This window comes from Lissotriton helveticus, chromosome 4_1 (assembly GCF_964261635.1).
Source record: "Lissotriton helveticus chromosome 4_1, aLisHel1.1, whole genome shotgun sequence".
Lineage (NCBI taxonomy): Eukaryota > Metazoa > Chordata > Amphibia > Caudata > Salamandridae > Lissotriton > Lissotriton helveticus.
Genome location: NC_136063.1, coordinates 1,953,519,983 through 1,953,547,952, shown reverse-complemented (window position 1 = coordinate 1,953,547,952; position 27,970 = coordinate 1,953,519,983). Strand labels below are relative to the sequence as shown.

The 27,970-nt window shown below is 40.6% G+C and overlaps 1 protein-coding gene across 5 annotated transcripts in view; it reads left to right on the top strand.

The window, feature by feature from the left end:
• Window positions 1-27,970, top strand: part of FGF13 (fibroblast growth factor 13) — a 1,132,668-nt gene that overhangs the window by 595,890 nt on the left and 508,808 nt on the right. Inside the window, exon 1 of one of the 5 annotated variants that reach the window (XM_078688625.1) lies at window positions 8,335-8,489. The exons of the other annotated variants lie outside the window; for them this stretch is intronic. Within the exon in view, the coding sequence (XP_078544751.1) occupies window positions 8,402-8,489 (88 nt within the window). The 5' untranslated portion in view covers window positions 8,335-8,401. Of the gene's footprint in view, window positions 1-8,334; window positions 8,490-27,970 lie in introns of those variants that run through there. 5 annotated transcript variants of the gene reach the window in all.

Genomic DNA, 27,970 nt, shown 5'->3' with positions numbered 1-27,970 from the left:
TGGCCAAGTGAACAAGGGACTCACGTCTGAGTATACCCTGCCACACTTAGGGCGAACAAAGCAATACAAAAGGGGATGATGGACGGAGCGTTTGAGTGGCTGAGTGAACTAAAGAATGGTGATGGATTAAACCCAGATCAGTTGACTGGGGGTGAGTGTTTGATTTGTTCAAACGCTCCGTCCATCATCCCCTTTTGTATCGCTTTGTTTACAAGGCAGCGTTAAGCCACTTGAATTGGCTTAACGCTGCCTTGTAAATAAGGCCCCCTTTCATGCTATGGTTAGCGTGAAAGTGGTGGGCAGTGGGCGTTGCAGTGGGCGTTCCACTCCACCACCCATTGATTTTGACGCTGCCCCCTATTTACAAGGGCAGCATAAATAAGAGGCAGAGCCAACATTAAGACTAGGGAAAACCGAGGTGAAATGCTTTATTTCTCCTTGCTTTTGCTGTTTCCATGTGTTCTGCTTTGTACAGCACACACAGACACAGCAAAATGCCTATGATTGTTTATCTGCCTGAAGGGGGACCTTCATGCGCATAAACAATCATTTAAAAAAAAATGCAGTTTTGCAACTTCTATGTGTGCTACATTAAGCAGCACACTTAGAAGTTACAAAAGGGCATTCCAAGATTGTTTATGTGCAGGAAGGGCGACCTTCCTTCACATAACCAATCTTACACTCAACACAGATAGCCTTGCACTATGGTGCAAGGGTATCTGCATTGGCGCTAGGCAGCTAAAGTTAGTGCCAGCAAAGGGGGAAAGGCAGGGCGGAACCATATACTAGTAAATATGGTGCAGCCCTGCGTTTCTAAAGTGACGAATTGTGTTGTTAGCCTTCTTGGCTTAACGACACACTTTGCCACTTTATTGTAAATATGCCCCATGGTTTTAGAGCAGGGGCTATTCAGAACCATCACCCACTCACAAAACAGCACAGTCCATGAGTATGATCCAGCATTTTCTGGGCCCACTTGCTTACCATTAGTTCTCTGACTGAACATTTGTGTCTGACTGAGAGATGATGTGAGTTAACATTGAAATCAATCAATCAAATTCATGTAACTGTACAAGCCATTTGGCTACACAATGAGGACCAGGAATCAGTAGCTACGGGATAAGAAGGTTCATTGTAAGTTCACAATCAAGTTTTGATACACAACTCTTCAATTCACGCTATAGAAGTACACAATAGCCACAGGCAGTCTTCAGCTTGTGGAATAAATTAAGGCAGACCAATATAAGGCAAACAAGTAATTCAGTCACAGCAATACAAAAAATCAAAAGCAATATTTGGTGCTCAGAAAATGTTGCCCGTTTTGTTGTCTATTCATGGGTGAATTTATATCACCTATGGTAGAGTTGCAGATAAAGGGATTGTTCTAAAAATCTAAAGAGTCTCAAAATCAGGAAGTTCCATAAAAGAAATTAGAACCAGGCCAAGTAAATATCAGTAGGGAAATTGTCAGAATTTCAGAAGCTTGGTCAAGAGTCTTCTACGGGTCAGAGAGTAAGTGTTAGCCTAAGCCCCACTTAGAAAAGAATCAAAATAAGCATGGAGGTCATAACCTCTCAGAGTCTAAAGGAATGTGCAGTAAGGGTACCTGAAGGAATCAGGAGAGCATCTGAAAGAAGTCTAAAGGGCAATTATCAAGAGTGAAAGGAAAATCTGCAAGGAATATTAAAGCAACGGTGTGAACACTAAGGACCTGATTCCAAATCTGGCAATCCGAGGACCACCAGACTAACGAGGGCATGGTGGTGGCAGTCCAGCCACTGCCCCACTGGTGGTCCGATTAGGAATTTGGCGGTTGGACTGCCATTGCACCTCTGCAACCCCCAGGGAATCACGACCAAGCATATTACGACTTTCCTCACCGCCAACGGTATAATGGAAGTTCTTCCTCTATGTATCTGCTGGCTGTGAGGAAAGAGAGGGGGGCCATGCCCATGTGTACAGGGGTGCATGCAAGGGGGCACATGTTGTGTCCCCCTGTACCTTTGCACAACATGGTGCATTCCTTCCTGTGCAGTAACATGCACTAGCAGTCCGAGGTGGTGCAGTTTAAGGCTCACAATGACCCTTTAAACAGCACTGCATGACCGCCAAGCCACATGCCCACTAGACCACAAAATTACTTGTATTCTGGCAGGCGGGTAGCAGTGACTCTTGGTGGTGTGCGGGCACAGCAGTGGTTTTATTGTTCTCATCCGTTTCTCATGTTGCAGACTGCAACGTTTTCCAAATATCCCACACTGAACATGTGAACGACATCTCCTTCTCACGCATAGGTAGATCACAACATTACTGAAAAGGCCTTCCAGTTGATGCTCTGGTTCCCCATGTTTTTTTTATCAAGGTCTTCTTCTCATGCTCCCTTCTCTATCATTAGTACAGTAATGTATTTATTCTCAAACTAACAATGCATGTGGATAACCGCAATAAATGTCACATTAGCAGAACATGGAACACAGTATTTATGCAGCATGGTGAAATACAGGCCTACTGAAGACAACTTAAAGCATTAGCTCAATGGTAGACATTTAATATGTGGGTGTATATTTAAACACAAATGAATATAGGTTTCTAGTACATTAGGCTCACGTTACATTTAACATTTAGTAAATCTTTAAAATAATAATGTGTAAGTATGATTAGGCACTACATTGTATTAAATATATGAAATAATAATTAACACAATATATAAACTTTTTATCGTTTTAAGTGAAACCACATTCTACACATATGAGAATAGTTTCTATTTACTTTGCTAATCCATAAATGGCATTCGAGGTATTAAAGCAGACATTATGAAAGTTGAATTTCATCTATATATTAGGTACATTTGCTACTAAGTAAGAACTAATTATTTCATCCAGACTTCAAATAATATCTCAATCAGTTATGGTAAAACATGCAATGCAAGTACATTCTCTAATCTTACAGTGAATGCACTCGTTATTATAATTTTTTTATTAAATGCTTTTTATTGGTATTTTGTATCTTTATATACATCTTACAATCACATACTTGCATTACATTTGCCTCATGCATTCTCTACATTCTTTCTCAAACTGTTTATCTTTTCGATGGTGTTGATGAGGCATTATGTGCCGTATGTGGTATATAACTTGCATGTGCATCTGATTGCTTTATTGTATGCCCTATTTGCATTTTTGAGATGTGCATCCTTCCTGGAATTTCCGGGATGGTAACTACCGGTGTGGTTTCTTAACTGATAACTTTAGGTATAGCTAGGGTTATATGGGGGTGTTTGGGTTGGGGTTGTGGAGCATTTTACCTGCAGGTCGTTATGCCGTCAGTGTTGTGTGTTTAAGTATGTGGGAGGATGCAAAAGTTTCCGTGGGCCTATCCAGACTCTCGATATTTGTATGAGTTGTTATGGGGTGCTGCGGATGTGTAACTGGGTTGGGCCTTAGGAGTGATCCTGCGGGTGAGTTCCTGGCTGCTTCAGCCGTTGGGGTCCGGGTGCAATGGGCGATTCGCTGTACTGTCTGTTGTTTAAATTGGTGTAGGAGTTGGGCCCATTCCATGGATATTTGGCACTTACGTATCCCCCTCACTTCTTCATTGCTAATTGCTTCCTCTTCTGCTATTCCCCACTTATTTACTGCACCCACCCATGCCTCCAAAGGGGGCCCCACCGGGGCTCGCCAGGGCATGGCTATTCCTGTCTTGGCTAGAAACATTGCCAGTGACTCAAACCGTGATGAAACACTCCCAGCGCGCTAGCTTCCCATGTGTTAAGGTTGTGTAGGCCCATGACTTCCTGTAATGTCTTGTGCATGGAGCTCCGGTAGGGTTGCAGTGTGGGACAGCTCCAGAACATATGTTGGAAAGCCGTGTCGGAGGCCTGACATCGGGGACATAGGAACTGCTTACCAGCGTAATATCGTTGGAGACGTGCCGATTTTAAATATGCCCAATGTTGGATGTAGAATTGTATATTTTTACGGCCAGCATTTTGGGATACTTTCTTGGGGTACTCTATTGCATGTTCCCATTCTTTGTTGTCCTAGTTCCTCCTCCCACGTCTGTCTTAGTAAGACTAATGGTTTGACTGTAAGTTCTCGTATGGCTTTGTAAAGCCGGCCAGCACCCATGTGGAGCATAGTGTGTATTACCAGGTGTGTCGCGGGTTTCCCTTCGTTAGGTCCCAGTGTGGGCAGCAACTGGCAATGATTTGCCTCTGGAGCAGGAGTTGTCCTGGGGGGCCGCATTCCTCCATTTATTGTTTAAACGGGCGTAACTGTCCGTCCTCAAATAGGGATTCCACCTCGAGTAGTGAGTGGTCTGCCAATAGCAGCAACATACGGGCTGAGTAATATCTCTTGTTTCTGGGCAGTCCAATCAGAGGTAACAGTAGGGAGTAGAGAGGCCTTCCTGGGGACATTGGGTGTATCATCTGCATACACGTGCAAGCTATTGACAATTTTAATAGGTAAGTCCATATAGGTCTGGTGCCAGATAGGAGTAGTCAGCGAATCGCCGGCAGTGGTATAGGTCCTATCTCGGTAATGATTTCTCCTAGATTACGCTCAGCTGTCCAGTGAGGGAGCCACTGAAGTTGTGCAGCTAGGAAATATGCCTCGAAGGATGGGGACCCCAATCCTCTGCGGTCGGTAATTGTATTTTGGTCAACACGACCCTATGTCGGCCTGAGCCCCAAACAAGCGAACTGAGCAGTGAGTCTAATTCATGGAAAAAGAGGTTGGGGAATGACCGGTAGGTTAGTGAAGTGGTATCGTAATCTGGGTACTATCATTATTTTGACCAAGGCCAGTCATCCTATTGGAGCCAGGGGAAGGGTCTTCCAAAAGCAAACTGCTGCCCTTATTCCTGACAATGCCTTACAATGGTTTCCCTTGAATAAGTCGGTGGGGGGTGTGGTATAACCGTACTCCTAAATATCGGGGGCATTCTCACTCCAGGCGATGTCCTGACCTCCCATATTAATGTTCTGGGGGGTGAAACCTGGGCTTAGTGGGTAAATCGTGGATTTTTCCCAGTTTACTCTAAGCCCTGATGCCTCTGCGAATTCTGCAAGTGCCGTCTGAAAATACAATAGTAGGTCATCCGCATATATTGATACGCTCTGGGTGGTTCCTGCTATAGGGATGCCCCAATATTCTCCCTCCTGGTGTAAGTGGATTGCCAGTGGTTCAACTGCCAGGGCAAAAAGTTGGGGGGAGCGGGGACATGCCTGTCTCAGGCCCCTTTCCACCTGGAATGGAGCCGACACGTATCGTCCCATACGCACTCTTGAAGTGTCAGTTTTATGTAAAATGGTTGTGTGTACACTAGTAGGGTGGGGCCTAATCCCTCCTGATGGAGAACTGCAAAGAGATATGGCCTGTGAGGGTATCGCAGACCTTCTCCAGGTGTAGGACCGGGCAGGCGGCTCTGGGAGAAGTGGTGCTAGCTCTATTAAGGATGTGGAATAGCCTATGTATATTTTGTGATGTGTTTCTACCTCGGACAAACCTGCATTTATCCGGGTGAATCAATGCCGGAAGGATTTGTGCATATCGATCTGCTAGTATCTTCCCCAGGATTTTACAATCCGCTGTCAGTAATGTTATGGGCCTATAGGAGGTCAGGAGTTTTGGGTCGCAGTTCAGTTTAGGGAATGACACCAGGATGGACTCCCTGAGTGATCCCGGGAGTTCGCCTTTCTCTAGTACCTCTTCACGCATTTCTTCTAGACGGGTCACCAGTAGTGAGGAGAATGTGTTATAATATTCTATTGGGAAGCCATCCATTCTCCGGTGCTTGCATCAAGTACATCTCTTTATAAGGGACTGGAAGTTTCTACTTTTTCACACATAGTCATTGAACCATCTAGCAGCTGGCCTGAGGTGGTTATATCCCAGGTCCTAAAGTGATTGGAGCTTTGTCCCAACTATATGAAACCCCTGGCTCAAAGAAGTAAAGGAGACCAAGATGAAAGATTGAAAATTACTACTGTTGTTCAAATTTGTTCGATGGTGCAGCTGTGAGTGTATGCTGCGGTTGGGCAAAATAATATAGAAGTCGGTGCTGATTAAATGATTTGTTATGATAAAGACAGGTTTAGCAGAAACCTATTTTACTGTGAATGATTTGAACTGTTTTGATCAAAGAAAGCCCAACTATCCTGATGCTTCAGGTCAGAAAATAGATTTTGCCCAGTTCTTAAACTAAGTTATCAGACCATAAATTCAAGTTAGGGAAAGGAACCGATCCCTCCAATGTACCTCTGACTTATGTGGAAAGTACTGTGGTAGTCCTAAAATCAACACTTCTGGTGGCTGAAGTGTGCCAGAAAACCAAGTGCAAAATTGCCAAACTAGGCTAGCGGAATCACACTCTAGTGGGGAAAGTTGCCCTTTGGACCCCACCATGCTACCATGCTCACAAAACATAACCACATCTATGGTTCCTTAATCATCCCATGAATTAGGGCCAGTCTCTCCTGGGAGGACCTGATCTGCTGCGTGGAGGGGGTGTGGCACTCTCCTTACCCTCATGATTCATACCCCTGGAAAGGGTCATTGCCCCAGGGTTGAAGTAGCCATCCCAAGCACCTAGCAATCGTCTCCCTCCATCCACCATATGCCTTAGGGGAAGACCCGTGCCCCTGGATACTGTAGAGTGCGCACACTCCATTTCATGAAGCTCCTGGGGAGGTTCTAAGTTACAGAATCATTGTGGTATTCCTCTCCCACTCCACGTGTCCATGTCCAGGAAAGCAGGCAGCAGAGTGCACAGCAAGCACCACAAACAGGGGTTGTCTTACAGAATATCAATCAAACAAATATCAAGTGGACAGAATATCTTGTCAAAAATATTGATGACCAAAATATCGAGAAGGCAAGTGCCATGAGATAAGTATAGATTTACTATTCTTAACTCCACATCTGCATACCTTTAATACATATATATCATGAAGGTACATATATGTGGAGTCAAGTTTAGTAAAACTTTGCTTGCCTGGAAAAACTTACCTTCATTATATTTTTGTCCTCGATATTCTTTATTCAATATTTGTATGCAATATTCTCTTTAAACTCCGCCCACATGGACTAAGTCACATGAGCACGGGGTAACTTTCAGCCCAAGTTCTTGCTGCAACCTGAGCATCCCAAAAGAGGGGCATGAGCTCCGAGAAACAAAATGAAAAAGTTGCACAAGAGCACTTTTGAATGATGATCTCTACTGACCCTGCTACTGTTTAGTGCCTAGCCAACAGAGAGAAAGAATACATGTTGCCATAGCTCAGTAAGGTTCTCTCACTACTCCAACCATAGTTTGGAGGAGGGCCACCGAAGGCCAAACTTTAAGTGCAGGCAAACCAAGTGGTAGTTCTGCCTTGTTGGCACTGTACCTTCATGTGCCTAGATTTGCTTCTCTTCCATTTAAGCTCCCCCCATCCTGTCCTATACATGGTACCTGCTAATTTCTGTATAGCATACCATGGGCAAGAGATGATCATCTGCTTCTTGGCATGGATGTTAAAGAACTGTACCCGCTCTGTAGTTGAAATTCTCCTGACCTCTCTTGTCTGGGTGGCAAGTGCAGAACTTGGCAGGTTTTAGTCTAAGATAGACCTAAAAATCTGAGGAGTTCCTGTATGCTGTGTGAGCTGTGTTGTTGTGTATTTGTGTCAGATCATGCACAATATCAAGACCTGTGTTCACTGTAAAAAGCAAATTAAACAGACTCTTAAATTATTAAGCCATCTGTGTTAGGATTACAATAGGAGCTTCTGATGCAGTGTACAACAGGAGCACCAACCGCTTTTGTCAGAGGCAGACGATGACTTGAAAAGAATGAAATGCAAACGGAAAATGAATTGATCAGTTGGCAAACCTATTGCATTATTTTGGAGGTAAAGGTTAAAACTTTGCACGGAAAATCAGTATCGAATTATGCAACTGACTTGCAACAAAAGCTAAAAAAGCGTTGGATCCACTTCCAGTACGACCTACACGGCCTGTTAGGTTTTCTGAAAATTACAATGAAAATAAGATTCAGTGGTTTACATTCAGACTGAGAACTTTCATTCTGCTTTAAGAAAACTTTTGTGGAGGTGACATCAAAGCGTCAGCCCAATCTAAGTAAGCTAGATGATTGTGTAGATTCGTATTCCATATTCGGCTGCTTGCTTAGTGTGTCTCCTAATCAAGTTGCTGTTTTTAGCCTGCCTTACTAGTGCAGCCGGTGATGCTGTCAGCAACGTCTCCAAAGTACTCCCTGTCTGAAATGAAACAATGCATCTGCTTTGTGTCAAATCTTAACCTTCCATGGCACAGTCCATTTATATTCGCATCGGATGCCACCACGTCTCAGTGTGTCCCACAGTCGACTGCAGGGTACCAAACACTGAGGATCAGTTATGTTAAATTTCAAAGCCGGATCCTCAGAAATTATGAAGCTGAAGGCGAAGGGAATAATTCCTTGGCAAAAAGGAAACATGCCAACCCGTAAGTATTAGACTTTATTATTAATATTCAGGAATATGTAAATCTGCTAATGCTGTACTGTTCGATAAGTTGCTTGTGGTTAGTTTAACATGCCTATTGTCATGTATTTCTTTATTTTAGACTCAGAAATGGAATAATGTGTACAGAAACATTTCTTTTTCTATGATTCATATATATCTTTTCTAAATGTTAGCAAAGTTTTGTATAACATGTTCAAGAAAGTAATTTATTCATATTCCATATATTCACTTCTGGAGCAAATGGATGCTCTTTCCTATCTGTACAAAAGCACATTTATTGTTATGCTTGCACAAGACAGTGCTTGAGGGTGACCTTCTGAATCCTACACATAAATACTGGTAGTGTAGCTCTCTTGACTTGAAAGCGGCACAGAATGTTGCTCATTGTTTCTAATTAAAAAGGTATTGCTATTTGGTATTCAGTTGCATAACATTTCTTTTTTTGCATCATTGTGTGGCTCAATTGATTGCTGAATTGTAAATTGAATGTTCGAATGCAAACAACATTCTTGACATATTGAATCCTGGAGTGGTGTTTAACACCTGGATTAGGAAACGTTGCATCATCAATTTAACAAATCAGCATTGCCTTTTATTGTATATAACTTTACCACTGGACGTATGCCTCGGTTTTTGTCGGTCTGATTTGTAGGAAGACTATTTAGATATGAGCCCCATACTTGTTTTTTTATTATTAAATCTTGTGTGTACTTTCAATTTTCTTTTCACTACATTGGAGAAATCGAGGTACATTGCATCATAAATGTAGTGAGAATGATCCATTTTAATGATAGCATTTTTTTTGTGAGAACGATAGCTGTGCATGTTTATAGTGAAATCACAAATGTAAGTTTCAAAATTCCCTTTGTGTTTCTGGTTCTTGTCTGACTACACCTATTGACTCCACATACCAGAACCCGTTCTCTGCTGACCAGAAAATGCATTCTCTTCACAGATATGCCCAGAAGTACAGGTTTGCTTTTTCACTGTCAAAGGTCCAGGTTTAGGACCTAGGGGCAGATTTACAAGCCCATTGCAACACTTTTACGCAGCCGTTGTGTCACTTTTGTGACGCAGCGGCGGCATAAACCATGCACCACATTGCGATGTTTTTACAACGTGACGCATCTAGGCAAACGCGTCACGTTGTAAAGCACTGCGCCACATGAAACCTGCGTCAGGTTTCATGTGGGCGTTCTGTTGCAGGGTGGGCGTTCCCTCGCAGGAAAGCCCCGTAAAACTGATGCAGTGAAATCTACAAGATTTCACTGAGTCAGTTTTACGACGCTGCTGCGTCAAATCCTTACGCCTGCTTGAAGCAGGTATAAGGAGTGACACACCATGTTGAATATGGGCGGCCCCTGTGCATTGCAGGAGTTGCGTCACGCTTGCAACACGAATCCAGCAATGCGCCACCCCTCACGCATCTGCCCCTCCATGCACCATGGTGCGCTGCATTGTAAATGCGACGCATCCCTGGTGGCGCAAGGGGGGGATTGCGTGACGCATCTGTTCTGGCGCATCCCTGCTGATTTGCAGAGATGCGCCATAAGTTGTAAATCTGCCCCCTAGTGTCTTGCTCTAGACCACTTTCTGACGTTTTAGGAGATAGTAAAGAACTCTTGTTCTTCGGGTGTTGCTCATTTGCACGTTTGTATGTGAGCTAGAAATCTAAGGGAGGGGAATACAACTTGTTTTCTATGGCACATTGCACAAATTTATATATTCCAACACTTAACCTATAACAAGATGTAAACCACGATTTCTCCATAAATGGAATAGATACAGGGAACGTTTCTAAATTTAATTTGTTCTGACGTTTTTCAAATGAAAGTTAGTTATGAATCACTGCTTAGATACGAATTTCAGCTATACTAATATCATGAAGCCTTTGCTATTTGCTTGTTCTTAATTATTGGCACAATCAAAGATAGTATTAATACAGGTTTATTGTCTCAAGGTCTTCTGGTAATCGCCACACTCAACATAAATGGGTTGATTGAGAACCTGAGGTTCTACTTTCTACTTCCGGAGAAACTGAAATAGTTCTTAAATGGGTTTGCTATGTTTGAACGAAGAGGCAGGCAGAATAATTGGCAGTTTGTCCACGCTGATGTTGATGACTTATCCCGTTAATTTTCATTAGCAGCCTCACAACAAATTTATCAGCAATCCACTTAACGGAAGACCCTGGGCCAGGATTTTGACTTAATTCCGTGCAATATTCAGCTGCAGGAAAACGAGGTAGATTTAGTGCAGAAGATTATGATTAATTATTTCTACACTCGCAGAACAACACCTTAGGCTGCCTATATCTATTACGGGAGATTTAAACTGTAGTTCATTTATAAGGCAGAAGAAGGCTCCTTTAGGGACATTTGTTACAGCATCTTGGGGATTAATATACCTATCACACCATTATTGGCTTGTGTAAGTAAACGAAAAAAAGATTGTTTACAACGCCATTTAGATAATTAAATTAATATTTGGGCAAGTATAGCCCTGTAAGAATAACTCATATTGCATGATGGGACAAACAATGTACTCGCTTATATCAGCCGCGGTCGGCACCAAATGCCATGCAGTGCGCGCAACAAAATTCGTTTTTTATTTATTTATATGTTTACTTACCTGTTAAACTCCATAATCCATACATTACTACCCCTCACCCTGCCCCTCCCCCTCCCCACGTCACCGACCTGCAGAAACTCCTACTGCCGATCGTGGCTGGCTTATATATTCTAATGACCGGTCCTTCTATTCATCTTATTTTATAATACTTGACTGTTATTTAAGTAGTTACTTTCCATTATTTTGTATACTCGGTGAGCAGCTAGGCCATAGTAGATCATCAGATGCAATAGCTGAAATATGACCAGTGAATTAAAAAGATTTATACCTCGTGGTTAATACAAACATCCCTCCAAGTGATATCCTGTTTTGAGATTAATGTTGACATTGGGCTGTTGAGATTCTGTAAATAACACACCTTTGAGGGAACAACAAAGGGGCAGATTTACAAGTCCCTTGCGCCAATTTTGCATCACTTTTAACATGGGAAAAGTGGCGCAAAAGTGGCGCAAGCGGCTTGTAAATTTGCCCCAAAGTATTTTGATTAGTAGCAAAACACATCTGAGTCTGCTTTAGTGTCACTGCCTAAACTAATCGATTCACATCGAGCATAGACTACCTGTGGCTAGTGTGGATGGGGTAATAAAGGTTGCAAGAGAAAGAAAGGACTTCCACTTTTAGCCTGAATCTCCTCCCATTTTATACATCTCCCCCCAACCACAAAATGGCCTAATTCCTTAAAGCCTTTACTTTCCCAAAATCTTATCTGATTATTTCTGACATTCAGCCCAATATTTTACAGTCTGTGAGTTTGAAAAACTCATACCCCCCGTATTCACCTTCATATGATAAAATAAAGGTATTCTTTCCCCAAACCTCTGTAGTGTCTTATAACGAGTCTTTTTCGGAAGTTTGGCCGTTTTAATAAAAACTGGAGTCTGTGATTCTGCCTCCTGCACCATCTTATCCATAAAAAAGTGATCCAACGATTCCTTACACTCTAACATTCAAGTCATTAAATCCACAAAAGCTGCTTCATTGTAAGTTCGTATCTCTGTAAGTGCCAATCCCCCTTGTCTGATATCAAGTTGAAGCACTGGAAGTCTCACTCGTGATGCTTTTTTCTTCCAAATGTCGACTCATAACTTCCAACTGTTTAAAATATGAGATAATAATTTTCATAGGAACATTCGAAAATAGAAATATTAGTAATGGTAGGATGGACATTTTGATAAGAGCTACCCTGCCGATTATTGTGAGTGGAAGAAGAACCCATCTATCTCATAGGTTTCTAATCTTGGTGGTCATTGCTAGATAGTTTAATAAAAAAAAATTAAAAAGCTGCAATTCATACTTTTTTTGCTTTCTTCAGATTACTCAATTTGCAAAGAAATGTTGCTTTCCTTTGATTATAGCCTCAGCCTCCCTATTACCAGCCCTTTATAGAGCCAAAATAATCATGTTGGAAATTGGTATAGATTATTACGAGATCAAAGGGAAAGGAGATTTCGCTGCACAGTAATAAAACATTAAGAGCTGCTAATTTTAAAAGAATGGCATTTTTATCCCGTTGGATGTCTTATTATACACCAAGGGCCTTACATAAGATGTATCCAGAGGTAGAGGACAAGTGCTTTCGCTGCCAACAAATGGGGCAGGGGGGCTGGATACATTTTTTTTTCATGTCTTCAGCTTTTAAAATGAAGGTTTTCAGAGAAAATTAAAACCAGAGCCCGAGATTCCATTGTTTGGGTTTAAAAGGCAAAGTTTGAATACTCTAATCGCCAAAGGAGAGAAAGCATTTATAGCGATCTCCGCTTTGGTAGTTCTTTACTTGATTCTTCAGAACCGGAGGACAGCGAATATTCCAACCTACCATGATTGGTATAGAAAAATGCAACATACTAAAACTTTCGAGGAAGCATATGCAAAAAGGGTTGGGGCTATTAGGAAATTCTTGGCAGTTTGGAAATTTATGGAGAAGATCGAAAGTAAAACGCTCTGTATTTTAGATTGAAGTTGGATGAGTAACCTTTATTAGTGGATCAATTATGTTTTATTATGTAAAAGCTGCTATGCACTACACTTTATTCTATGTATGTAGGATGGATGAGGGACTAGTTCCACCCACCCTCTAGAAACCCTGAATATAACAACTTGATTATGGTAAATGGTTTTGCACAGCATTTTATTATTCATTATTCGCACATTGCACTTTTTTGATAGGTGCATGATTCATATCTGTATGTGATGAAGAGGGAGAGAAAGTGATTCCAGTTAGAAGTTAAGACGTTAAATTGAATTTTAATTGTTTGAAGTAATAATAACTGCTTGTATTGTAAAGTTGCTCATTGTAAGTTTGAATTCTGCTCACAATAAAAAAGAAAAAAAGAAAGGAAAGAAAGGACTTGCAACTTTACTTACCATTACATACTCATTTGTTGATCAGCTGGCCAGGAGATTAAGGCTGGGCATTTTAGGAAACCTGTCACTCTGAGGTCACAATTGCTCCAGATCACCACACCGCCCGTCTATGGGCTACAATGCAGAAGGTAGAGCAGTACAATGATTCCCTTGAATTCCGCTCTTCAGTCCTCTGTGGATTTCCTACTAACTCACTAAGACACATTGAGAATGCCATAACATGTTAGTATGGAAAGAATATATACACTCACTGTACGTTGTCTGTGCAGTGTACCTCAAGGGCTTTCTAATAAAAGAAGTGACTGGACCAAAGATTGGTCAGTTGAATCATTGTTAGATTTAATTAAGAGGCGAAAACCTCTAAACGCACTTCTTAAGGGAGGTCTCATCCTGCCACCAATTTACAGAAGAGGGAATGTTGTTTACCCAGTGATTGTAAACTGATCATTGATCGGATGCAGAAAGTAGTTGTTTGCAAATACTATCTTGTCCGACTTGGAGGAATGGATTGAATCAAAGGCACTCATTTCTTCCCTGCAAAAAGACTTTTGGAGAGGTGCAAGAAATACCGACAATGCTACTGCAATTTATTTGATGCCTCCACCACTATGTCAACCCATTAGAAGATGTACTGTTGTTTTGTCGAATAAAGTGCGCTTCCAATCAGGTAAATAAATGTATCCTCCTGGTGAAAAATAGTTAAAATGAGCATTGCACCTTTATTGTGTTCGATTTGTACGTCGCCCTTGTACAGTTGGATGCAAAGCCTTAACTTAAAAAAATCATAACAGCAAGCAGTTAAGTCAAGGATGCATGCATCTTAGCTCCTTGCTTATATAATCTATAATTGGCATTATTTGTAAAACATCTTGCTATTGCTAAATGCGGTCGCCCTCAAGTTGGTGAAAACCTTCTCTATTTGCCTTCTCATATTATTTGATTCTTTCTGATGAAACCATGATACGGTTATCAGGAGCCCTTGCTCCTAGCTTGTTAATTGAATAACCTTAGAGGTTGTCCCATAGTAGAAGTGCTTGGGAATAGCAATCGATAGGCATCTGTTTTGGCGAGCGACTTTCTATAAATGACCCTAAACTCAGGGTTGTTCTGGTATTGCTCAACACAACCATCAGTGTGTGGGAAGGTTAAATTCACCTGTTCCTATATTTGTTAAAACAAATATCATGTAATTAACTAAATATTGCTGCTTCTCTTTGTCTATTGTTCTGCAAAAGAACACAATATCATAGAATGTAATATTTTTTTAACAATTACGTGTTAAATAGGCTAATCTGTTACAATGATTATCTAGAAAGAATTTGACTGCTCTAACTCTACACAAACCTGCAAGCTCACTGTTTGTTTGAATCAATATAAACTACTTCAACCCTGCAATACATGCCCCATAGCTAAAGAACAACTAAGGTCCTAATCACGATGTCGGTTGGAGTTGCCTGCGACCAACACTGCTACGGTTTGAGAACCGACCGACCTCAGGTCGGCGGTTCCGACCACATTACTTAGATGCGACCGCACATGGTGCACTCGCAAACTCCCATTTCTCAATGGGAGCTTGTGCGGTAGGCAGAAATTGCCCACAGCACAAGCTCCTATTGAAAAAGGGGAGTTTGTGAACAACCCTACACTGTGTGACAGACACCTACTAGTGCCTGCCGCATAATGCAGGGATGTTCAGGGGGGCACCCAAAGTTGCTTTCTGACACCTTTTCCATGTCGAAAGGCCTACATGGAAAGTCTGTCGGAAGCTGACATCATAATAACAATGGCAGAAACGCCGTCCTTAAGGGATTATGAGACCTTTCTGACTAATGGGCTCCATGAGCCCGTCAGATGTGTTGGTCGGTCCCTCGGACTGCTGCCTCCAACCTCATGCATCGTAATGCGTCAGTCGAACCGCAGTAGTAGATGCAGTTTGGATCGCAATATTATGAGGCCCTTAGTGTAACACTTCAGTTGAGGGCTCAAGAAAATAACTTTTCTGAAGAATTGTCCTTGCTCAGGAAGCTCAAGATTGCTGCATTATTCAATGAATTGTATATATTGCTATTTACAAAAAAATCTTTTTTCTGATTCACAGACTCCATACCAACATATGTATGAAGTACAATCGGCTGCTGAGGGAAACAATTAACAACAGTATAGAGGAACCTTGTAATTTCTGTCAATTAGATAGTGGGACCTTAGAGCATATCTAAACAGTGTGCTCTGACCTTAAAGTTTCGTGGTAGCCACACTTACAAGAAGAACTTACCATATGTTTTCTGCACCAGTCAATTAAAAGGGTCTACATAGTGGCAAGATTTACACTGTATCCTTGGATTTTTTTTCTCCAAAAGATTTGCCAAATTATTTACTTATTTATTCTTTATTAGTGATGGAATTTATGCGCTACCTTAACTCAGTACCATCAATAATGGATTTTCTAGCTTTTGCATTTTAAGGCTTGCTTAGTCCAATAGAGTGCTGATGAATAATGTGCAGAGGATTCTCTGATTTTAGTATGTGTTAGGCAATATTTGTAGCTTGAACTTTGAAGTTGGTAACTGTTAGTGTTTAGAAATGTTTTGATGTAGAGAACATGTGTTATTAACTGTAAGTATATAATGCTATAAACCAATTCAATTCACATAATATTAAAATTGTATTAACTTACATTCTGTTACCAATGAAGCCAAAACATTTCTGAAAATATTTATGTCAAGGATATGTCACTTGCTTCCTTTTGCTTACTTTGAAAACCTGTAAGTCTCCAAGTCTGGCACATTTTGGAAAAAGGTTGAATGTTCTCCATATTTGCTCAAAAAAATAAGAGTAAACACATAGACAGAGCCAACATGCTACAAAGAAAATGCATAAAACCCCAAACCATAGGAGATGTGTACAATATTAGTGTAACTCTCTGTAGGTTTTATATAGGGGAAGATTAGTAGTGTAGCTAAGGAACATATGAATTTTTCTACTCACAGCGTATCTTCATTTTTGACTGAAATATTAGTGCTTCTCTCAACAAAATAATAGCACTTAAAATAAACGTCCAATTGTGAAATGAAGATTTCAGTGATAATATAGTAAGGAATGAATGTAGGTAGGTGTGCTATATCTCGCTACATTCCATTACCTACTAAATAACATGTACTACCCGAAGACATGTTTAATATGCACAAACCATGAAAAAGCAACTTCAGATCAACTGAAATGTTCCTGTAAGGGTGAATGCCTTACCATTCTATGATCTACAGCTCATCTGCTGGAAACCTTAACAGGTGTATGAGTTTACCTTAGTTTCATCATAACAGATGGTGCCACATTTCTCGTGTGATTTTTGGATACATTTTAATCCCGATTCAGCAAGTGATATCATTGATCTATTCTCACCTGGGCAAGAAATCCAGCCTATCAGCCTGAATAAGAAAGACATTTCTAAATTTGCTCCATAAAGGATATTTTTATTTTTGGAAAAAAATGGTACCTTCTTGGAATGCACATAATCCCTCATTCTGACATACATAAACGTACAATTCTGGACAGCTCTCCCCTTCCACTGGGTTTGGAACCAGCCTGACTATACAGACAAAAGGGAGGCTGGCCTAGGTGCAAGCTTCATCTGCTATTGACAGAGGTGGCATCCTTTGAAACTCTGAAAGAAGCTGGCAGACCCCCAGGCCTTCCTGTCAAGTAGGGAAAGTCCTCCCCATACCCATGGCCCTTTGACAATTGTCTTGGAGAAATACACATCTCACCATGAAGGAGCCTTCAGTAGTCAGGTGAAGTTTGGTTACGGACAGAAAGTCCCTTTGGATTTAGGCAGAGTGGAGACAACTTTCTAAAAGTGTCTTTTTCTTAACACTAATATACAATCTGACTTTACCATTGAATTGGATTTTAAATTTCCGATAAAATTAGTCCTTGAATCATTTATGTAGCTGCTCCCAAACTGAAATTAAGTATTATAATTAGTTTTTTATAATAAAAACCAGTGCTGTCCTATGGGAGTGGCAGCCTTGGCAAAGTGAAAATGAATTTGGAAGGTTTTCAGTGCCAGGATGTGTAAAAGTTACATTTCTACATGCTCTACTTTTAATACCATGCACCATGACTTATTAGACAATAAAGTATTTAATAGGCGTGACAGGTCAAAATGACAGTTTAGGAAATCACAGCCAGGCTTCAGTGACAGGCTGGGAGACATGCTTTACAGAGATACTGCTTTTGGTGGCACAGTGCGTGCTGCAGCCCACTTGTAGCCTTTCATTTACGCACCCTGGGTACAGGTAGCACCACAAAATAGGGACTTACTACTAAATTAGGTGTACCAATTAGGTGTATGCAAATTTAACCATGTTTAGAAAGGAAGGCACAAGCACTTTACCACTGGTTAGCAGGTGTAAAGTGCACAGAGGTCTATGACTAACAAAAACAGTTTCAGCACCGGAAGGCAAAATCTGCAGGATTACCTTGCAAAAGATGGTAATGTAATTTCAATATACTCTATGCAATTATAGGAGGTTGTTTTATTCGGTAAGATTTTTCACAGTAGAAAATCTAATCTTTTAAAAACATATAGTGGAATATTGGCCAATTACTTTGCTAATAAATATAACATATTAGTATTAAGCATAATTTTAAGTGAATCAAGCCTTTCCCATCTTGACATAACTGAAGGTGATCACAGATACATTATTGTAGTGACATTATCTTTGACGGAAGCAAGAATAATCTAGTGGGAAGATTGTTAGCAAACCATCACCTAAATTACGTATTTTTTGGGCTGCAGTGGAAGTTACTATCTCTAAACTCAAAATGTAAACAGTTTATTAAAAGACAAGACATTTTACCAGCATTAAGGGGCTGATATACAGGGCCCTAGTGCCACTTTTGAGGCACTTTTACCATGTTAAACGTGACGCAAAAGTGGCGCAAGGGGCTTGTAAATAAGCCCCTAAATATATAGCCAGAAACCTTGGAATAAAGGGTAACTTCTGAAAACAATGATATACTCTGAATTTGGTATCTAACATATACAGTGAAATATCATCAGCATAGGCTTATAGCTTAATATTTTCGTCAGTGATACATTCTTTCCTCTAATTTGAGAATTATTTCTAACACGATTCAGCAATGGTTCAAGACATAGGAGAAATAATAAAAGGGAAAGTGGACAACCTTGTCTTGTTCTACACAGTAAATTGAAATGTGAAGAAAATGATCCTTTAGTAAAAAGACAAACTTTCGGATTAGTTTAAAGAGTGCTTATCAAATTAATGAACTAAGGTTTGAATCACAACGAGAAGAGTATTTAAATCAAAAAGACCAAATTATTCCTGTAAAATGCCTTTTCAGCATCAAGTATGCCTTACAAAAATGAATGTGTCCATCTGTAATGTAACTGGTGCTCATGTAAAGCGCTCTGATACCTGATATTTTCAGGTCTAAGGTTTGCGCTTTATAAAACGCTTAAAATAAAATAAGTGATATGACAGCCAAGGGTTGTTTAAATGAATATTCTTTCAGTATAATATTGAAGAAACCTCTGGCATTGTCTGGGACCTATGTCCCATTAATAGAATCAGTTGATCAGGATGGATAAGAGATAGTTTAAAAGACTCTAACTCCCTAGCCTTACAGCCAATATTTTAGCATAAATCTTACAATCACTATTTATTCCAGGATATTAGCCTAAATTCTTACAGTATCAATGGCATTTATCTTGTATGGGAATAATTGAAATAACTGCTTCCAAAAAAGTTCCTTCTGTGCTTCCTTTTATATATAAGTGTTAAAAAGTTGGCTCATCTTGCAAGATAATTTATTAGAAAATTAGGAGATTAAGTCTGTTGAATTTCCGGTACAGGGGCGTGTTGAGACATCTCCAGAGACTGCAAATTTTTGTGGTTTGTTACACTTGTCAAATAAATAAATATGACCATTTCTCAGACCCCCACGTAGTACTACACTGGCTTCCTGTCAAGCAAAGAGTGACTTTCAAAATGTTATACCCTATGCACAAAGTATACTGTGGTCAGGAGTAATCTGAACTTGTCCTTCATTTTAATCACTCAGAAAGTCATTTATCAAGATATTTTTTAAGCAGTTCCTAAGGGTCTTAACGTTTTTCTTCTTTCAGTATTATATATTTAGTGTCAAGATGCTGTGTTATGTTTATTGTTGTGCTTTGCAAGTCTATTCAATTATTCATTTATTAATGCATGCTGTTATGCTGTATGCAAATATCGCCCTTTCCCTGCCTTCACTAGTGAGAACATCGATTTCCAACCTGTTGTGTCAGTGAAGGTGGATGGAAAAGCGCCTAATATCAGATTGGCCTCTTACAGATGTTGTTAAGGAAGTGTCCCATAGAGGGCCATTGTAGGTTTGCCTGAGACAAGGGACCCTGGCTGCTCCCAAGGAATATGCATTGGTTTCTCAAAGCTGTGCTCGTAGCTCACCCAGTGTTTTATCCCAAAATACAGATTTTCTGGTAAGACACTTTATTGTCTCTGGTTGTTAGACTTGGGAAATTCATTTTTGTCTTTATCTCAGCAGCGATATTCACAACGTGCTCAACATGCACAGTACAGAACACTCTTTATATGGGAGACACCACACAGCCTAGGGGTGGGCAGAACTCGCAGAGGTTCACTCTGCAGAATTACGCTGAGTAACACAAAACCTCTGCGATATTCTGCAGAATTCTCCATCAACGCGTGGAAAATATGCAGTTCGCACTGCAATTTAGCACTGGTAGTTCAAGCAGCACTGAAAACCAGCAGAGAGTGCACCATGTGTTGTGCAAGAGAACGCAGCTATTTGAGTTGATTTTGCTGCTTCTTGAGTAGAAAATATACTCAAGGAGCAGCCCTCTAACTGGAAATGCTGGCAAACGCCTGCATTAGAAAATCACGTTAGGGGATGCCAAATATCACTCGCCAGATTGCATATTCTGGATTCTTGAGGAAGAAGAAATCTGCCACACAACGACTGGCATAATTTGGGACTGAGCTCCGCATTAAAGAGTAACGCAGTGTTGCCAGGATTCTGCTAATTCCGCGCGTGGAACGGGGCATTCCTCTCACCCCTTACACGGGCCTCCTCTGTAGGATATATCTGTTTGTCTTCAGTGCCCAGTGGATCACTGAACACAAATGGCACGTATGGGTGGTGAAATGGTCAAATAGCCAATTTTACAGCTTAGGCAGTGAGGTGGTGTAGAAAATAACAATATGTTGTGTGGTGTACCCCCAGACTGTTTTACTATGTATTTTGCTGGTTGTAGAACTCTGTGCAGTTTACCTCTACTAATCAGAAGTAAAGTGCCTTACCATAGTTAAATTGGTATAACTCTAACTGTCATATCCATTGTATCTATAAATCCCTAGTATATGGTACAAAGTGTACCCAGGGCCTGTAAGTTAAATGCCAGTAGTGGACTGCAGCATCTATTGTACCACCTTGTATAGGACACCATGTTAACATTATTGTAGCAGTGTAGCAACTGCAATTTGATCTGTCAAAATAAACCCTTTTGACAGATCCTTTACAATGTTTATGTCACAACTAAATAGACCTTATAGCTCATTAGGCCTGGTGCATGATATTTTAAAGTAGGACATGAAGACACTAAATATTAACATGTCCTCGCAGTGACTAGCCTCCAAAGACTATTTTCACTTTAGCAAGGCTGGCTGGCCCATAAAGAAACACTGAGAAACAATATCAGATATTAATTCTGATAACTCATGGTAGGGATCAGCTAGAAATATGATGATGATATAGTTGTCAAAAGCCCAGTTTAAAGGTGAAGTTGGATATTTTGATAAATGGAGGGGAAAACTAGAAAGTTACTTTTTCTGGGTCTAAAGCCTATGGAGACTAAATTGCATTAGCCTCCACCTTCAGCTGCTGAGTGCTGATGCCCAGAATGAGGTGTGAAAACAACTTCCAGAGGAGAGAAAAAAGACTGGGTGTGGGAACATGTTTTTTTACTCTGGTAGAATGGCCTTTTGGGCTATGCCCAGGAGCTTAATTTACCTCACAAAGGCCTTCCCTCTCAAAAATAAGTGTCAGGTAACACCTAGACAAGTCTTTCTTTTGTTTTCCCAGTCAGGCAGCACCAAATCCAGTTTGAGGGGAGCTGCCTCCAGAACTGGTTTTGAGTGACCACAGAGGAGGGGTGCTCATTACTCTGGCCACATAGGGTCTGAAAAAGGGAAGAAGCGTTTCACCATCATGGATTTAGGCAGAGCGGAGCAATGTGGGATTCTTTCCAGGAGGGCAAACATGAACTACTGCTGAAGTGGGTAGGGTTATCCATGGAAACTTTTACCCCATTGATTAAGAAGGGGCCAGGAGTCACACCCACCATAGGCTAGAGCCAAGCATAAATGTGGCATCCCCTGTCACCTCTTTTCAGAACACTGCTGGGCCTAAGGAAGATCAGAGTCCTGAGAAGAGCCCTGAAGGACTGGACCTGCTCCCTCTAGTACCCAGGAGAAACAAGTGGACTCCGAGGGTCATAAGGCTGACCTCCTAGTCCTGAATCCTAAGTGAAGTGTATGAGGTCCTGGAACTCTAGGCTGTGTCTAGCTGGACTTCTGCTACTACCCTTTATAAAGAGGGACAAACGTTTGAACTTCAAGACCTCTGACGGACAGAACAAGCCTGCAAAGTCAATCCATCCTGGGAGCATTGCAGATGGGCCAAAGTTTCAGGTCTGTCCATTTCAGAGCTTCCCTGCAGCAGCAAATTTGATTCAACATGACCTCGCTGAGAAGATATCTGGCTTCGTGGAGCCCTCTCTGGCTACTGCCTGCAACCTTGCCTTGCTGAAGGATTCGGAGGTCCATAAAAGTGAGTAAGTGTGAACATAGAAATCTTGACAGGACAAAGGCATTAAAAAAATATCCTGCTGGTGAGGGACCTTTACAGGGCACATAATTCAAATTTCTCAAACTTGGGGCTTTCCCACCAAAACCCAACTGCATCACCGGGACTGTGTCCTAAGGCTATCTGACTTTGTGATGTCCTCCTCCGCTATAACCTGCTGTCTTGTGCAGCTGAACATTTTTTACTTCCATTTGTTAGACTAAATCCCAAGGTAAACCTTAAACCAGGTCGAGCCTGCACCATTGTATCTGACCCTCACTCAATCACGGGTGGTATCAAATTGTACTTAGGTACCAGGCTCCCAAAACCAATTGACCATGGTTGGCACAGTTTTGGTGCTATTTTTATTTCAAACCTTAAAACATTTATATCTCTGGTTAACTCTGTTGGAGTTTTATCGCTTTGGGGTCATTTTATTTGTTAAAACACACTCTATTATTTTAATTTGGTGTAGGGGTGTTATTATGTTGTGTTTTGCCTTTCTTACAGTTTTACGCCTTACCCTATATTAAGGCCATGGGGTTTGTGCTCAGGTTAATTTTGTAGGTTCACCCTGACTAGAATTGTGATTATTGCTTGAGGAGGCTGGTTACTCCCCCTAAACAATAACCCAATTTCTTATAGGTGGGTATCACTATTGTAATTGCATCCTACCTTCCCTTACCATCGGCCTCTTGGAAAGGGAGATGCCATGCAGTGTAGAACAACATGACACCTGTAACGTTATCACTTTTGATGTTCAGTGCAATTCGCATAATCACTACTCAGATATAGGAGAAAGATGGGGACTGCTAATGCAAAATTTATATCCATCCTCGTGGATCAAGGGAGCAGCCAAGAGGGACGTTATTTGAGTAGGCTATCAAACTTAATTCCTAGTGCTTCCGAAATTTAATATTTTTAGCAATTTAAATATTTTGAGCAAATGCACTGACCGTGATTCGACACTTCAGGCTAATGATGTAGTCTGTCAGATAGTAAAGTGTAATGAAAGTGGACATTAATGAACCGGCGTCATTAGCATCAAAACATGACCATTCAGCGTTTGTTTCCTATACGCACTTGGCTATTAATATCTATTTTCCAGACTCTGAATGCCAGAGTGATTTAGCTCCATTATCACTGCACTGCTAGGTTTCAATTTCAGGGAATGACTTGTGATACCATGACACTCATTCTGATATACAAACCCTACAAAATATTTATGCAGTCAGTTAAAACAGTTGTTTTAGGGTGTTTTTCTGCTGTATGTTCTTAAACTGCTAATTTGACAATCTGGGTAATGGGTGCATGCAGCTGACACCATAGTAACCTTATCAGTGTCCGGAAAAAGACTTGGCTCTGCCCTTCAGTATGATGTAAATATATGCAGAGGCCTCTGGTGCACTCAACCAGCCACTATTATTGATTCCAAATTTCCTGTTGCAATCAATTGCATAGTAGCATAACATATTGATAATGATATGTTATGCTGTGTACTAGTTAGCAGTTATGGCAGCTTATTAGGGCAAATGAGGAAACTAAAAGCCATAGTCATGCCTCTGTTTAGTTATTTTTAAGAAAAATCACAGCCCCTTCAAGACTGGTACATCCTGGGCATTAATCAATTCCCATTCATTTCCATTACGTTCCTCTACAATTATTCATCATAATCATAAACCCTGATACTGCTGGTTTGTGGAAATAAGCATACATTCGTTTAGTTTTTTGTTTTTCACAGCACGTGCAAGGGCCGAGAACAGCAAAGCACGTTACACAGAACATAAGTAAAGAAAATAATAAAGTCGGATAAAAGAGTTAATGATATTTACAGGCTAAATGCAATGATGTAGGTAGTATCGTCATACTCAATATGTACAAAATGTACAGCATAAAAATTGGATAGCTGAGAAGTGAGAGGCACAAAACAAATTGCAAAATTCCAAACAGTTCAGACAGACAAAAAAGCTTTGCACTGCCCAGAAATGAAAAGGCTGTCATCAAAACAGTCGACGAAATACTGTTTCAGGGTGTGCTTTTTACTGGAGACAGGGATTTACAGTGAGAGTCAGAACTATATAGTTCATCATTGTCTCTGGCAGTCTCCCGGCCAGGTAATGAATGTAAACAATGTAGGAGTTTGTGACATAAGCATGAGAATGTGGGTGTAGATCTGACCCTGATAGGGGTCCAGCTCTAGGAGAAAAGTAAAGGAGCATTCTCCTTTAAGTAATAACTCATCCCATAATTCAGTCTAGTAGCTGCGTGAAAAGTGGATTTACGTGGGGCAAGAAGGATTATAGGAATGTCGACGGGTATGGAATTGCCGTGGTCTACCCTAGAAAGTAATACGACTTGGACTATTTATTTGAAGTCTCATTCTGGTAAGAAATGTTTTAGTCCTCCCTTTGAGTATAAGTTGAGTTAGTGTTGTTGGTCTTATTGTTAATACACTTCTAAAGGTTTAGGAGTTTTAAGGATAATACGTAGGAACTTGGGGCTTCCGATAATTATTGGATTGAATTACTGCATGCCAAGGGTGGCTAGCCAATGTTGGACGTTTGGAAGCAAAAAGGTGTGAGAAACTCAGTTTTGCTGAGATCAAGTTTGAGATGGTGTGCAGTTAACAAGTACTTATAATTATTAAATGTTGACGCCCGTAACAATGTATGGAGATGTCCTCAGAGGAGCAAACATTCATAAAAAGCTGGATGTAATCATCATATTGAGAGTAATTTGTTCCAGTCACTTTTTGACATCAGCCGGTAGATCAAGGTAGAGGCTGAAGAGTGTGGGGGCCAGAGTGGATCTTTGGGTTACTTCTTGCATTACACAAACTCGCCTTGATAAACAATTTTCAGACTTGATCAGTTGAGTGCAGTTAGCCAAGGAGTATTTGAACCACTCAAACAATTTAACTTTGATACAAAATTACTTAAAGTTATTTTCCACTCAGTTGTAAAAAATGTATTTAATGCTGAAATCAGGTCTTTGATACATTTTGTGGAGAAGCAACTTTATAAAAATGTACTGTGTCCTGCATGAGCCAAACCTGGTTCAGCACCAGTTTTGCCATTCATCCTACTACAGGACGCTGGTCTCCAAAGGACAGTAGCCTGGGCGGGGTTTTGTAAAAACATGCTGCATAATAGAAATTAACTTTTTAGGAAGGATGCTGGATCAGTTGGAAAAACAAAGGACTGTCTTCACATTACCTGTTTTGACTTACAGATGGTAAATAAGTCCAACAGAATCTGCTCCTATTCATTCCCAGGGACCTGCTAGACTGTCTAACTCCAGATCCAGTAGGGAGAGAAAATGTTCTTGGCAATGGCCGTGAGAGAAGACTTCATCAAACTAGTGGATGAGTTTAGGGGCAGACATAGTCCATACTGATGGATTTATCGGTTAAGAATTATGGATTTATGGTTTCTGGGAAATTTTACAGTGGGGTTGAGAGGAAGTGCTGCAAAAGAAGAGGTGGGTGTAAGGTAAGAAGGTAGACAGGATTGGGTAGAAAGAAGTTCTCCAATCACTGGCTGGTGTGCAGGATAAGCCTGAAACCTCAGTAGCACCTCCTCCAAACATTAGTGAAACTGAAAAAACTATATTTGAAAAAGGACTCCTGCTGCCACCTAGAGACTGCTTTCCAAGGCTCAGAAGGCTGGCCTCCTCTTTGTTTACTCCAGGGGGACAGACATCAGAAAGGCTCCTGTCTTTAAGAGGGTCTAACTGACCAAAGGTGTCTGATTCTTGCTTTTAACCCATTTGTAGTGTTGAAAACCTGTGTGCTTTTATCTATTTGCTTTAGTTAAGGGCTGTCTTTCAGTAGCAGTTAATGTCTATTTAGAATAGATAGAACAATTAAATAAAAGGGTCTCATTCATGAAAAAAGAATCAAGATGCTCTAAATAAGGCGCATATGAGGACTCATGAATGCAAGGAGGTTGTAATTATTCCCATATGCTGCTGAATTCTTCTGCGGATATTCTTTTGGAAACATGAAAAAGACAGATTTCACAATTCAGGCGGTTTTCTCTGTGAGCTGAATAAAGTTCAATACATTTTTGCAGCAGTCTGGTACCATCTGCTGGCCACATGAATGAAATGTGTGTGAATTATTATTTCGTTATCCTTGGCAATATACCACCCTAAGCAAAAAAAAACTAAAAGAGGTTTTAGCGGTCTCTCCTTGTTTCCCAGATGGAAGATATTTTTTTAACTTACTATTTGAAAATTGTGTGAGAAATGTAAGAGGAATTTTGCCAGGAAAATTGTATTGATTTGCAGGCTGCTGAAATCTGGTGCAGGCTTCCCTGGATATTTATAGGAAACGGATAACCCTTATTCAGCCCTAAAACAATATTTCATTTGTACATAGAAGCTTAGAATATCATCTAGTAGACTTGGGCTATAGTATTATTAGATCCTACTGAGATAAATGTTGTTGCAAGCCTTTAAAAATGCCCACATTTGTAATAACTGAAAGGATTTAATTGCAGAAATGAAGACTGACATAGTCTCATTAAAAAAGCAAAACCTGAGTTCTCCCTGTACTAAAATCTTAAGTCAAGAAGAGTATCTGCAGGCTGACAAGTGGTAGTAGACCAACACGTACATTAAAAATACCATGCAAACAAAACTCCACTGATTCAATATAATACAAACTATTTCCCATGAAAGATTATTTATTTATATTGTCTCTAACATGCCAATTTAGTAAACCAGGCTGCTTCATATGGTCTTCGACTCTCCAACTCAGTCCCTTCCTACTCCTCTACATCCCTTGTCTGCCCCTCCATTCGTGTTTCAGTTTTCTGAGGTGGTCCCAGCTACACTCTTATGCAAGGACCTAGAGGTCCCCTCCTCTCTTTTCTATTAAACACATTCTGGCCATGTCTCAAACCTCCTTTATCCCATCTTCCTCTCATGCTAGTTTTGTACTTCTCCCCCATTGCATTTGCTAAATAATATTTCTTCTGTTCAGTAATGGAGGATGACATAGATTTCTAGTACAAATGGGTAAGTTACATATATTAATAGGGTTCAGTATGGCGAGGTGGAAGCATGAGAGAAGTGAGGGTTAAAGAAAAAGGAAATGTGCAATTCATCTCCATTTCAGTTGCTTTTCAAAGGTAAAACTAGTGAAGGGGCTTTGCTTGTCATCTACTGTAACAGAGATAAGATATCTTGTGCCGGTGGGGAAAGATACCTTATAAGGAGGATGGAGTGACAAACTTGCAACTCTTTCCCAAATATAATATTTAAATTAAAAAGTATTGTGTATTTGAGAGATAGGAAAAAACTACTGAAAAAAGAAAGATGAAAGAGGGTTCCCTGAACCACATAGCATTTACTGCCCATTTCCCAGACAATGGCCCTGATTATAATGCCTGTCAGATGAGCCTCCGATCGGCATCATGTCGTAATGGAAACCGATTGACTTGTAGACAGCGGTTCCATATGATGAATTAGTATGCGACCGCCCATGAGGCAGTCAGAAACATACATTTTTACATTTTGGCTTCTGAAGAGGCCGGAAAAGGGCTGCAGCACAAGCTGTATTGTGAAAAATGGATGTTT